Source organism: Monodelphis domestica, chromosome X (genome assembly GCF_027887165.1).
Source record: "Monodelphis domestica isolate mMonDom1 chromosome X, mMonDom1.pri, whole genome shotgun sequence".
Taxonomy (NCBI): Eukaryota; Metazoa; Chordata; class Mammalia; order Didelphimorphia; family Didelphidae; genus Monodelphis; species Monodelphis domestica.
The window spans coordinates 53,839,802-53,854,283 of record NC_077235.1 but is presented as its reverse complement, the minus strand read 5'-3'; the positions used below and the strand labels follow the sequence as shown (position 1 = coordinate 53,854,283).

Below are 14,482 nucleotides of genomic sequence, written 5' to 3'. Positions count from 1 at the left end.
TTTGCCCTGTAGGCAAGAAGCTGCCATCAGCCATTCTTGAACACAGGGCATGATTTGCTCAGGCCTGGGTGTCAGGAAGAAGATTCTGGAAGCTGTCCAGATGAACCAGAGAAAACTGGCTGCTGGGAAACTGTTCAGAAGGCCATTAAACTAGTCTAAGCAAGAAGTAACAAGGGCTTGAACTAGGCTCGTGGCCAAGACAGGAAATAAATGAGAATTAATGCCAGAGAGATGGAAATAGATGTTTAAAAAGGAGAATTGTTCAACTTGGAGTCTTTCTGTTCCACATCAAAAGTTACCTTTTGTTTTTCTCGATAATCTTCTCCTTCAAAGTTGTACAAACTTGTTTCAGTGTCCATGGTGAAATTTCTAAGAGAGCTCTCTCCCATTTTCTGTAGCCGTTCATTCATTTCTGCAGTCTAAACACATACAATCAAGCATGCTCAAATGGCCAAATTCTTCTTTTAGCTCTTATCAGCATTTTCCAACTCTCTTTAAACACCAGGGTTGGCCCTCCAATATCCCGGCAGGCGAGCCAAGCCCCCTTCGTAAGACAGGAGAAGTCCACAAACCAAACTAAAATAATCGTTGTCAAACATCAGCCAGAATGGAAATTCTCTTTGTCCCCAAGTATTTTTTGTTCACTAGTGACCAACTGTGCTCATTTCTGCTTTCTTAACCCTCATCGGCTGATGGCCGGACACTTATATTACAAGCTACACTCAATCCACTTTCCTTGAGTCAGTGTGTTCTTGTATGACATAAAGGCATCTTGGAGCAAGACAGTATAATGGTAGGCTACGAGCTCCTGTAAGATTCTGGAAAATTCAATCAAGACTTTAGAAACAGAAAACTTACAACAGTTAAACTGTATGCAAAACTGTCGCAGTAAAAACTATATTGTATCAACATTTGAGTAATGATCTTCTCGTTGTTTTCCATAATAGCAAAAAATTACATAAACACAAGTGGAAAATGTGGAGATTTGACGAGCAAATATGTTCTCGGGTATGGCTGAGAAATGAACCCAAAAGCCGTGGAAGGGTCAACCTTGACCAAAAGGAGGCTCCAAATCCGTGGTTGAGTATCGTGGCTTCCTTCAGAGCCCTTGAGAGCTGATCCCTCCCTGTCCTCAAAATGGTCGCCCTGCCAACACAGATCTCCCCTGGGTATACCTGTCTAGTTCAACTGTTTTTTCCCCATGTTTGCTTTCTTTAGGGCCCTTCCTGCTTCCTTGAGAAACACTTAATATAAGCCCATAGAATATGTGGCAGTTCCGCCATCTTTGCACAATGGGAAAAATGTGTTACAAAAACAATTAGCACTAGCCAAAAGTGAAATGGGCTGCCCTTGGCCAAGCACACAGTCTGGGCCATTCGGGTTTATGTGGGAATGATGAGCATGGCCTCCGAGCTCCCTTCTGTCTCAGGCATTCGAGGAGTTCAAAGAGTTCCAGCGTATCGGTGATAAGTAACTTAATTCAGGGCCTCAAGCATCTTTTCCAAAAGTTGTTATACTTGAGTGAGGCACTGCAGGATTCAGTAAACTAAGAGCCAGAAACTATTGCTGGAATTCCTCCTTAACAATGCACTAGGGGGAATATTCAAATGCAGGCTGGTAGAAATCAAGCTAGTATGGACATCCCCCATCATTTCAACAAGAAGCTTGAGATGAACACCCAAAAGGGCTCTAAGGGCCATTGGGAGGTTCTTGGAAACTAGGAAACAACTGTAGTATTTTTTAAGAGTATCAATTAATCTTTTGTTTAAGTTGTTGTCCAGAACACATTTGTTTGGGTTTTTTTTTTCATTTTTGATGGAGACTCAGTTTCCCTATATCAGCCAGGTGGGATATAACGTAACCATCACAGTTGATCCTCCTGTTGATTGCCACAGAAGCTTTGACCTTCTCCATTTTCCAACCTGTACTGCTTCACCTCTCTTCAGGTGGTCTGCTGGCCCCCAGCTCCATTGGCTCACTCAGGCCGATGGCAAGGCCTAAGACAAGCACTCAGTGGGATTTAGCCCTACCACCACATAAGACTCCAGAGTTCAAGCCATCTATCAGCCTTGGCCTCCCCTAGGAGCAGGTACCAGTCCTAAAACACATCAATGTCAAGAATGAATTAGGGGGAGGGGGCAGCTGGATTGAGAGCCAGGCCTAGAGATGGGAGGCCCTGGGTTCAAAACTGGCCTCAGACACTATATGGATGTGTGATCCTGGGCAAGTCATTTGCCTCCCATTGCCTAGCCCTTACTGCTCTTCTGCCTTGGAACCAACACATGGCATTGATTCTAAAGTGGAAGGTAAGGGTTTAAAAAAGAATGAATCAGGTTTGAAGTACATCAATTTCCAAGTCATATTCTTATGGTCCCTCTTGTGAAAAGAAAAGCCAATTGCCCCAGACTAAAAGAAACACCAAATCCTCCTCATAAGCATAAAATAAATGGAGATAAGATGCCATTTCATGTTAACTGACCTTCTTCTCCCCCCTCTCTAAAATAGTTGTAATATCTTCCTCTGTCAGTTCACTTTCTTTCGAAGCAAAAACATGCGTGGCTCCATGACGTATCATCTGCAGCATTTCATCTTTTGCCAGCTTGTTGGACTGTTGGTCAATGAGCCTGCCTGATATCGAAAGGAAACATCATGGTCCTTAAATGATCTATACTATACTACAACGTCCAAATGAAGAAAGTTCTGGGCATGTTGGCGTCTTTGGCACTGACCTACTCCATCATTGTAAAGAGCTCACAACACGGAAACCCCTTCTACCTACAAATACGACAACCAGAGTAACTTCTGGTCCCCGAGAGTCATCAGACACACCAAGAGGTCAAGCAACTTACCCAAGCTCACCAAGCAGTGATGGGTTACAGGGTAGAATTCAAACCCAGGTCTTCTCTGTCTTCAAGGAAAACCCTCTATCTACCTCCATACTGCCTCCTAAACAAACATTACTATATTCAAATTACAAGTAGAGTTTGGGGAGTTTATAAGGTTGTCTAAGGGCAAGTAGGCAGCACAGTGGATAGAGAACCAGACCTGGAGAGGACCAGGGTTCAAGTCTGGCCTCAGACACCCCCTAGCTGTGTGACCCTGGACAAGTCACTTCACCACCATTGCCTGGCCCTTGCCATTCTTTTGTCTTGGAACCAATACTCAGTATCAATTCTAAGACAGAAGGTGAAGGTTTTAAAAAAATAAAGAAATTAAGTGTTAAAAAGAAAAAAGAAAAAAAGCTGTCTAGCGAGGATTTTTCCTGAAAACTCTCTCTTCTGCCTCTCTTTTGGCCCGTTTTCCATTCTGGTATTACAATCTTTGTCTAAAATTCTTTTAAACCCTCGAGTGGCATCATTGTAGGGGTTCTGAATTTTCTCTAAGAGTCTGTACTCCCTTATAACTCTTAGCAGAAAAACCCCAGGGCACGTAGTCCCCTGGACACCAGGTGTTCCAAATTCTATGCTATTATAAATAACCCAAGATCAGGTTACCTGAAGCTCAAACATACAAGCTGCACATTCAATGTCATGTACAGATAAGACAGTTTTTCCAACCAAAAATTAGGTTTTCCAAGAAGATTTTTTTCTCATTACTAAAACTACAGCCCATATTTCAAATCGGGAGCATTCTAATCAGAAAGGACATCCGGGAAGTAAAGGCCTTAAGGAAATGGCAAATTCTTGCCAGAACTAACCAAGGAATAAATTCTATGGATATTTACACACATACGTGTATTTCTAGATCCACCCGGATGTCAATATTATGGAAAAGTGTTTGATACCTTGCTGTATAACAATCGAGTCAAGTCTCAGTTTGATCTCGGCTCTTTCTACAATCCGGTCTTCAACAGTGTTGTCAGTGATAAGACGGAATACCCGAACTGGCTTCTTCTGACCAATCCGATGAGCTCGATCCTTGTGGAAATGAACAAATGGATGTTTGGTTACCAGGGATTCAGGATCCAATTCCCAGTAAACTTTAGAGCATGGACTCTCATCGGACTCCTTGCCTCAAGTCTCTCTGTTCATTCCAATCCACATTCCACTCAGCTGCCAAAGCATTACTCCTACAAAGTATAGATCTGAATAGATCATCTCCATCCAACCCATTCCTCACTCAATAAACTCCAATGGCTCCCTATTACTTCTAAGGACCAAACATCTAGCAGTTATATAGCTTTCTAGCAGGTCCCCTTTCTAGCTTGTCAGTCTCCTTGTACAGCACTCCCCTAGCAGCACTCTACAGTGCAGTCACATCAGTCTCCTTAAAGCTCCTCACACAGGACATTATCTCTAGGCTTTGTGGCTTTGCACCGGCTGCTCCCCATGCCTGGAATGCTCTCTCTCCTGACTTGAGTTTCTTAAGATGGCTGGCTTCCTTCGAGCCTCAGCCAATCTGCAGGCTCCTCTCCATCTTATCTTGTCCCTACTGAGTTATCCACACGTTGTTTACCCCCCCCCCCCATTAGAATGGAAGTTTCTAGAAGTTTTGCTCAGTTCTTAAAGGCACATTGCCTGGCACCCAGGAATATGTTAAGAAATACTGGCTGATTGTATACACTTGTATGAAATCCTTCAAAACCAACTTCAATCTTTTTCCCTTTGGGAGGGAAGTGTTTGTTGCCTCCACCCCAAAGGCTCCCCATTCACAGGAGGCATATTCTAGATGGGGAAAACAGGGAAATCTGCAAATAATTCCCTGGAGATAAAATAATCAGGAGACAAAAAAGACCTGGAATCATCAGGAGAGCCTGGGTTCAATTGTGCCCTGCAACACTTGCTAGCTGGGTGACCTTGGGCAAGTCACGTAATCCCATTTGCCTAGCCCTGGCTCTTCTGTTTTGAGTTGTACTAAGACGGAAGGCAATGGTTTAAAAAAAGGCTTGACAAGGGCTCTTAATGATCAGACAACTGATTCCGTGTTAACTCATTTTTATGCCAAGAATAAAGCAGGTGCGCTTACAGCAAAAATATATGCATTGAGCTATTTACCTAAGAGAGAATTCTGAGTGTAATCTGAACCCAGAGGGAGATGAGGCAGGGGCTTTGGGGGCTTAACTGTCCTGTAAATCGAGATGATTATTACGGAGTGGGGGGGAAGCAGCTAATCTAGGGCTCGGGAGTAGGCAAAGGACACAGACTTGATGGGAGACCTCTAAGCGGCCAGGGAGAAGCTGACCTTTAAAGAGCTTTAGAAATCCTCAGGAGATACAGGGGCAGGCCACCCAAAGGGAAAGGGGGGGCAGGTGAAGGGCAGGGAGAAAGTGAGCCCCCAAATGGAGATAATACAGAACATCTGCAAAGTTTACATACAAATACTAGCTCTTCTTATGATGGGGCACAAAAGTAGCTCTGGTTCTGCCCCAAACTTTTTTGAAAAGTATGGTAAGAAAGCGCGAACACAGGGTATTCTTTATCCACCCTAACCCTACTGGGGACACTAGCTCTCAATTTGTTGACCTGGCCCTTTTGATGCTCTGGGATCATTCATGAGTGGAAATTCTCTCCAATAAGGCAAATCCCAAGAGATCCAGAATATTTAGGCAGGTTCCATCCCCCTCTACATCCTTCTATAAATCCACCACAGAGGCTGGGAGAAGGGAAGAAGTGTTCTTGATTATCATGTCCATTTTACAGATGAGCAAACGGAGTTTTAAGCAAGTGGCTTGCCCATAGTCACACAGATACTGAGAATCAGATGGGCTTCAAACCCCAAATCTTTCTTTACTCTGAGCCCAGGGGTCTTTTCTTTCACCGCACAGCCAATTTACTTTGATCTCAAACAGGGACTATGAGACCTTGGGCAGATCCCTTCCCTTCCCTGGGACTCATATTTCTCCTCTATAAAATGAAGGAGTTGGGCTAGCTGACCTCTGACTTCCTTCCCAGCTCTACATCTAGGATCCCAGGTATGTGACTTTGGGCAAGTCCCTTCCTTTCCACGGGCCTCAGTTTCTTCCTCTGTAAAATGAGGGGCTTGGCATAGATGGCCTGACTTTCCTCCCAACTCTAATTTTAGGCATAGTAATGTGTATTAACAGGTTGATTATTTTAAAAATCCATAAACTAGATTTTAATATTGGGAATTTTGTATAAACCTGTTAAATGTGAGAGGGGCGGCCCATCTGGGTTTCCTTATTCATTACATTCATTTGTTTCCATTTTCATCCTTTTCCATACAAGTGACGTGGCATATGATTTCATAGATCTGAAACCATGGCCAACTCGTAACTGTCCTGTTGGTGGAATGCCCATGAGGATTTGGGGGAACATTTTTTTATATTCCAAAAATGTTGACCCTAATGCTGGTCGGTCTTGGGTGGTAAAGCAGATGCTCTTAGGAACCTGGTATCAATGTGCTTTCGGGGCCTGCCAGGGGGCAATCCATTCTATGCCACCCTCTGTGGTCCCAAGGAAGGCCTCCCCTTCCTGCTCCTCCCCACACCAACAAAGCCGGATTCCTGAATAACTGAGAAAGAATGGAGTCAAGTACCTTATAAAAACAGCAAATTGATCTCAGGAGCAAAGAAGCAAGGTAGAGAAAGCCAACCAGTAATGACCTAAGCCATTAAAGGAGAATGCAGCCCTTCAACGTAAAATGGTGGCCTTGCCAGGGAGAGACGGGGCAATGTGGGACAATGCCAGCTACAAACAGAATGTAGAAATGGATGCAAGATGCAGGGAGCCTCTGAGTAATTCCTATTGGGATATTTCTAAGGTACCAAAAGAAGGGCTTTCATCATAAAGAAGACTGCTAGATTGACTGAAGAACTGGAAGAGACCTCAGAAGCCATTTAGTCTAACTCCCTCCTCACTTTGCAGAAGAGGAAACTGAGGTCCAGGGAAGGGAAATGACTTGCCCATGGTCAAACATGGAATAAATGGCAAAACTGAGCTTAGAACTCAGCTCCTCTGACTTCATATTTAATTATATTTCTACTACAACAGGTTTCTGACCCCCGGGATCTTGAAATCAAATGTGTTATACAGTAGGGGCCCCTTATAGCTACAGTTTTAATATCCACAGTTTTAGTTGGACATGGTCAAGCATGAAGCATTAAGGCCAGCCAAGGTAGCAGTCAGACTATCTTGGGCTTCTCTTCTGCATTTTAAGTGTCTTGTTTGTTTGTTTTTGGTTAGAGTGGGAGGCCAGCGAAGAGATAAAGCATATATATATATATAGTCACTTACATTTTCAGCTATCTGTGGTAGGTCTTGGGATTTATTCTCCAAGGATACAGAGCCCTACTGTATTTGCTCTACATCCCAGAAGTATCTTTCATAGAAATGAAGGACCACCAAAGTCCAGTGGGTTAGGACCAGTGAGAAAAAAGATCGTAAATGCTCTTCTGTCTTAAAATGATACTATGACAGAAAGTAAAGGTTTAAAAGGGGAGGCAACCAAGTGGCTCAGTGGATAGAGTGCCAGGCTTAGAGTCAGGAGGTCCTGGGTTCCAATCTGGCCTCAGACACTTCCTAGCTGCGTGACCTTGGGCAAGTCACTTCACCCCTATTGCCTACGTCTTCTGTCTTAGAACTGACAACGGTTTTTAAAAAAAGGTACTAAGGCATTAAGGTTAAAATGTGTATTTATATTTAGATTCAGTTTACCAAAGGACCATTCCAGTTCTCTAGTCAGACTTACAAGGAAGATATCGCCCTACCCTGCTCATGCAAAAGGAGCTCATGTGGGATCTACGAGAAAAAACATTATCCACATTCAGAGGAAGAACTGTGGGAGTAGAAACACTGAAGAAAAACACCTGCTTGATCACATGGGTCGAGGGGATATGGCTGGGGATGTAGATTCTAATTGAACATCCTAATGCAAACACTAACAACATGGAAACAGGTTCTGATCAAGGACACAAGTAAAACCCAGTGAAATTGCACATCGGCTACGGGGAAAGGTGGGGGGAGGGAAGGGAGGGAAAGAATAGGATTTTGGTAACCAATAAATAATGTTCTAAATTGACTAAATAAAATTTAAAATAAAATCAAATAAAAAAGAGCTATGTAAGGAAATGTCTTTACTCTGGAGAAAGTGAGAAGCAGCTAGTTGGGGACCCTGTACATGAGTCCTCCAGTCTCTGAAGGCCACTGCTAACCACAAGAAATACCTTGATTTCCTGAGCTCACAGCAGCTGGACAGAGGGGAGAAGAAAGGGTGGTGTCATAAGCGGAGTGTCCAAACATGGATAATTAAGAGTTGACCAGAATCCAAAACCCTTCCTCCCCTTCCTTGCCTCTTGGGGTGGACTAGAGCCAGCTTAAATCCAGATGATTGTTAAATTTTCATGGAGTCACTTACAATTTAGAAACCAACAAAGGTTAGAAATCAGGGCTTGATCCAGCACTCTGTTCATTATGCAAACTTAAGAAAGTAATAGAGAAAATGTTAATAATGAAAATTAAATCTGGAAGTGTGTGAGAATCCTTTTTTTGGGAGAGTCGGTTGTTAAACATTTACAAACATACTCCTGGCTCACAATTCTGATGACTGCAGAGAATTGGGAACTACATTGCGAGCCAGCCCACTGAACCCAAATGAAAAGACCCATTTCAAGATGACGAACCATAGCTTGCAGGTCAACCTGGGGGTTCCAGTCCGAATCATATAAGATAACCACGTCTGCGGTCGCCAAATTAATTCCAAGACCTCCAGCTCTTGTGCTCAGCATAAAAATGAATTTGGTGCTGTTAGGAGCATTAAAGGTGTCTATGGCTTCCTTTGATTAAAAAGAAAGAAGAGAAAGATTAAAAAGTGCATCATCACAACAGCAGTTGTCTCTACAACATACACACGGTTATTCCAACTACCTTTATAATGCTTGCTTTCGCCTCCCAAATGGCTTCTATGTTCTAGACTATATGAGAGAGCAGAGAAAGTGAGTCCCCGAGACGCCGTGCCTAACATTAGGACAAGAGTTCTGAGTCTCGTGGGATCCTGAACCTCTCGAAGCCAATGAGCGCCTCGCCAAGTCACGCTTTTAAATTCCCCAAATCAAAGAGCTAAGATCCCAAAGGAAAGCGAAGGCTAGCGAAATGAAGGCGTCTCCTTTTCCATAGCCAAGCTCACGATCCCAGGTTAAGAAGCCCTGCTCCAAGAGCATACAGCAAGAGAAGCTACCAAAAGGGGACACGTGGCCACCTTGAAAATGAGCCAACCCTAACGGGTCATTCTGTATCTGCAGCACTGGGGTGCTGTGATGGAGAGACAGCTGGAGCAGAGACCCAAGGCCAGAAGGGGCCAACTTGGAGGGAGCGGGATGCTTGCAGAAACCTCAGTCTGGGGCCCGACTGGATGGGAAGTAAACCAAACAACTTTAGAAATTGGCTTTGTGATTGAAAAGAGGGAGAAAGCCTAGAGTTGGTCAAGACAGAAAACCTAAGATTCTCCCCACTTCCTGACAGAGAGCTGATGGACTCAAGATGTGGGACCAGCATTTGGAGGCAGAGACACACATGCACACACTCAAACCCGCCATGAGGATTTAGGTTTTCTTTTTGTCTTTTAAGTTGGGGATGGACAGAAATATGTTTGCTATCTGAAGGAGAAGAAAGGAAGGGAAAGGAGGAGAGGAGAGGACAGGACAGGACAGAAGAGGAGAGGACAGGACAGGAGAAGGGAGTGGATGAGATGGAGAGGACAGGACAGGAGAAGGGAGTGGATGAGATGGAGAGGAGAGGAGAGGAGAGGAGAGGAGAGGAGAGGAGAGGAGACGAGACGAGACGAGACGAGACGAGACGAGACGAGACGAGACGAGAGGAGAGGAGACGAGACGAGACGAGACGAGAGGAGACGAGAGGAGAGGAGACGAGAGGAGACGAGACGAGAGGAGACGAGACGAGGCGAGACGAGACAAGAGGAGAGGAGAGGAGAGGAGAGGAGAGGAGAGGAGACAAGAGGAGAGGAGAGGAGACGAGACGAGACGAGACGAGACGAGACGAGACGAGAGGAGAGGAGAGGAGAGGAGACGAGACGAGACGAGACGAGACGAGACGAGAGGAGAGGAGACGAGACGAGACGAGACGAGACGAGGCGAGGCGAGACGAGACGAGACGAGACGAGACGAGACGAGAGGAGAGGAGAGGAGAGGAGAGGAGACGAGAGGAGACGAGAGGAGAGGAGAGGAGACGAGACGAGACGAGACGAGACGAGACGAGACGAGACGAGACGAGACGAGACGAGAGGAGAGGAGAGGAGAGGAGAGGAGAGGAGAGGAGAGGAGAGGAGAGGAGACGCGACGAGACGCGACGCGACGAGACGAGACGAGAGGAGAGGAGAGGAGACGAGAGGAGAGGAGACGAGAGGAGACGAGACGAGACGAGACGAGACGAGACGAGACGAGAGGAGAGGAGAGGAGAGGAGAGGAGAAGAGAGGACAGGACAGGACAGGACAGGAGAGGACAGGAGAAGGGAGGGGAGGAGATGGAGAGGACAGGAGAGGACAGGAGAGGAGAAGGGAGTGGATGAGATGGAGAGGAGAGGAGAGGAGAGGAGAGGAGAGGAGAGGAGAGGAGAGGAGAGGAGAGGAGAGGAGAGGAGAGGAGAAGAGAGGACAGGACAGGACAGGACAGGACAGGACAGGACAGGAGAGGACAGGAGAAGGGAGGGGAGGAGATGGAGAGGACAGGAGAGGAGAAGGGAGTGGATGAGATGGAGAGGAGAGGAGAGGAGAGAGGAGAGGAGAGGAGAAGAGAGGACAGGACAGGACAGGACAGGAGAAGGGAGGGGAGGAGATGGAGAGGACAGGAGAGGACAGGAGAGGAGAAGGGAGTGGATGAGATGGAGAGGAGAGGAGAGGAGACGAGAGGAGACGAGAGGAGAGGAGACGAGAGGAGACAAGAGGAGACGAGAGGAGAGGAGAGGAGAGGAGAGGAGAGGAGAGGAGAGGAGAGGAGAGGAGAGGAGAGGAGACGAGAGGAGACGAGAGGAGAGGAGACGAGAGGAGACGAGAGGAGGAGGAGAGGACAGGACAGGACAGGACAGGACAGAAGAGGACAGGAGAAGGGAGGGGAGGAGATGGAGAGGACAGGAGAGGACAGGACAGGAGAACGGAGGGGATGAGATGGAGAGGACAGAACAAGAGAGGACAGAAGAGGACAGGACAGGAGAGGACAGGCAGGAGAAGGGAGGGGATGAGATGGAGAGGACAGGACAGGACAGGAGAGGACAGGACAGGAGAAGGGAGGGGATGAGATGGAGAGGCCAGGACAGGAGAGGACAGGACAGGAGAAGGGAGGGGATGAGATGGAGAGGACAGGAGAGGAGAGAGGAGAGAGGAGAGAGGAGAGAGGAGAGAGGAGAGAGGAGAGAGGAGAGAGGAGAGGAGAGGAAAGGAGAGGAGAGAGGAGAGAGGAGAAGGAGAAGGAGAAGGAGAAGGAGAAGGAGAAGGAGAAGGAGAGGAGAGGAGAGGAGAGGAGAGGAGAGGAGAGGAGAGGAGAGGACAGGACAGGAGATGAGAGGACAGGAGAGGACAGGACAGGAGAGGACAGGACAGGACAGGACAGGACAGGACAGGACAGGACAGGACAGGACAGGACAGGAGAGGACAGGACAGGAGAGGACAGGACAGGAGAAGGGAGGGGATGAGATGGAGAGGACAGAACAAGAGAGGACAGAAGAGGACAGGACAGGAGAGGACAGGCAGGAGAAGGGAGGGGATGAGATGGAGAGGACAGGACAGGACAGGAGAGGAGAGGACAGGACAGGAGAAGGGAGGGGATGAGATGGAGAGGACAGGAGAGGAGAGAGGAGAGAGGAGAGGAGAGGAAAGGAGAGGAGAGAGGAGAGAGGAGAGAGGAGAGAGGAGAGAGGAGAGAGGAGAAGGAGAAGGAGAAGGAGAAGGAGAAGGAGAAGGAGAAGGAGAAGGAGAAGGAGAAGGAGAAGGAGAAGGAGAAGGAGAAGGAGAAGGAGAGGAGAGGAGAGGAGAGGAGAGGAGAGGACAGGAGATGAGAGGACAGGAGAGGAGAGGACAGGAGAGGACAGGACAGGACAGGACAGGACAGGACAGGACAGGACAGGACAGGACAGGACAGGACAGGACAGGAGAGGACAGGAAAGGACAGGAGAGGACAGGAGAGAAGCTTCTGTAGTAGGGAATATGAAGAATAGATCAAAGAAGAGAGGAGCAGGCTTCCCTCCAGGGCTGGCTAGGGGTAAGAGAGAAGAGAAACTGAGCAAGTGCCTATGGTCATTTAATTTAGCTGAGGAGTTGTCTACCCAGGTCACAGCCAATCCTGGTCCTAGGAGATCAATGAAGGACACCTCCGTCTCTCTCATGAGTCTTCCACTCTCTTGCCTGGGTTGACTAAAGCACTGCTCTTTGTTATAAGGGAGGATTCTCTGGGGTGGGGCAGGGGGAGTGATTGAGCGGTGACTGTTAGAGAAACACTAAAGACCAAAATAGAGTATTGGTGAATAGATATGAAGGAACTGTGGTTTGGGAAACTGGAGAAACTCCAGTCAGACCTGGGAAGCAAATCCCTGAAAGAGGCCTGAGGCACACAGAGATTGCATGAGCTGCCCAGGATCCCACAGCTAGACAGGGTCACAGGAGTGGGTTTTCATCCAGGGCCCAGAAGATGTTCCTGATGGTAAACTTAGCATTCCATCCAATACGCCAAACTGCCTCTTCATTAAAAAGATTGTTTTAAGGAGAAGAAAACTGGAACCAGATCAAAGTTAAAGGCAGAAATGATGGATCACTGCAGCAGTCTTTAAATCCTGCAGGGAGTCCACAGAAAGGGAAGGAGACCAATTAAGGGATGGCTTCAGAGATCAAAGCAGAAGACAATCAGGGACTCCACTAGACATTTGTTCAGAATAACGGGAACAAAAAGGTCAATTGGGGAGCTAAAATTCATGCACAGCGTTTGGTATTTTGTGATAGGTAAAGCAACAGTAGACATCTCGTTACAGATGGGCCTTATGGCAATGATGTCATTAGTCTAGGTAATTTCCAAATTGGAAATTCCCTCTCCCAGTACAGGTTGGAACTTAAGAGAGATGCATAGGACACTCAAGGGAGTGAGTGAATTACTCAGAATCACACAGTTGGTATGTGTCAAAGGCAGCCTTTGAACGGAGGTTTAACTGGCTCCGAGGCCAGCTCCCTATCCAATAGGCAACAATGCCTCTCTGACATTTCTGAAGTACCTGACAAAGTACTTTCCTGACAACAAGTTTGGACTGAGTGATGATTCAGACTGTACCAGAATTCCAAGGACACATAGTACAGACTTTTTCTTTCTTTTTAAAAAAAAAACCCTTACTCTCCATCTTAAAATCAATACTGGGTATTGGTCCCAAGTCATAAAGGCTGGGCAGCAGTAGTTAACTGACTTGCCCAGGGTCACACAGCTAGGAAGTATCTTAAGGCAAGCTATGAACCCAGGATCTCTCATCTCTAGGTCTGGTTCTCAGTCCACTGGGTCACCTAGCTGCCCCCCAGACTGCTTTTTTAAGTTAGGCTGAGAGAGGGAGGAAATAGTAAGCTAGCTCATGGGGATGGAATCCTCCAGGGAAGGGGGTTTTTTAAGGATGAGGGAGAATTGGACATGCATGAAGGCAATAGGGAAGGAACCAGGATGAAGAGGTTGGAGAGGTTGAAGATTCAAGCCAGTGAGTGGACAGACCAAGTATGCACTGTGCTAGAGAACACAGGAAGGGATGGGATTGAGTGCACATATATACAAGCTGGTCTCAGCAAGGGGAAGGTCAACCTCTTTTTCAGAGACTAGAAGAAAAGATGAGAGAGGGAGAGATAATGTCAAGGTGCTATGAGTTGAATAGAATAGGAGAAGAGGGAATGCCTCTTGAACAACCTCAGTTTTCTCAGCTAACTTAAAGGAGAAGTACTCAGCTCAGAGAAAGGAAAGGAGAGAAGATATGGGGAACTTGAAGAGGAAAGACAAGGGGTTTTTTGTTTGTTTTCTTTACCCTTGTTTCCCTTACCTTCTGCCTTAGAATCACTACTATGTATTGGCTCCAAGGCAGAAGAGCAATAAGGGCTAGGCAATGGAGGTTAAGGGACTTGTCCAGGGTCACACAGCTAGTAAGTATCTGAGGCCAGATTTGAACCCAGGACCTCCCATGCCTAGGCCTGGCTCTCAATCCACTGAGCTACTCAACTGCCCCTGAAAGAGAAGGTTTTTAGGAGCCTCTGTAGGGAATGAGGCAGTCAGTCATCTCAAGAGCAAGAAAAAAATGCCTTGCTCCAGTGAGGGCCCACTTGGGACTGGATAACATTAGTCTGGAATGTGCATCATCATCAGTATAGTTGTGAGATTACCTCTGGCTTCCTCAGTGGGGCTCATGAGAAGAGACAGAGAATAGGTTGTGGGAATAATCCAGGGCTGAGATTCAGCAAATGGAGGGGCTAAGAGCAAAGGGAAAGCACGGAAGGGATTCAAGAACAAAGGACAATGGACAATTGAAATGACTAACTACTGTGCTGAGGAGGGAAATGGAGGAA

At 46.6% G+C, this 14,482-nt stretch overlaps 1 protein-coding gene across 1 annotated transcript in view; it reads right to left on the bottom strand.

The window, feature by feature from the left end:
• SMARCA1 (SWI/SNF related, matrix associated, actin dependent regulator of chromatin, subfamily a, member 1) overlaps positions 1-14,482 on the bottom strand; it is a 150,078-nt gene that overhangs the window by 51,260 nt on the left and 84,336 nt on the right. The window contains exons 13-16 of the mRNA XM_007507156.3: positions 8,579-8,731; positions 3,785-3,917; positions 2,480-2,628; positions 300-419 (exon numbers count right to left, since the gene is read on the bottom strand). Of these exons, the coding sequence (XP_007507218.1) occupies positions 300-419; positions 2,480-2,628; positions 3,785-3,917; positions 8,579-8,731 (555 nt within the window). The remainder of the gene's footprint in view (positions 1-299; positions 420-2,479; positions 2,629-3,784; positions 3,918-8,578; positions 8,732-14,482) is intronic.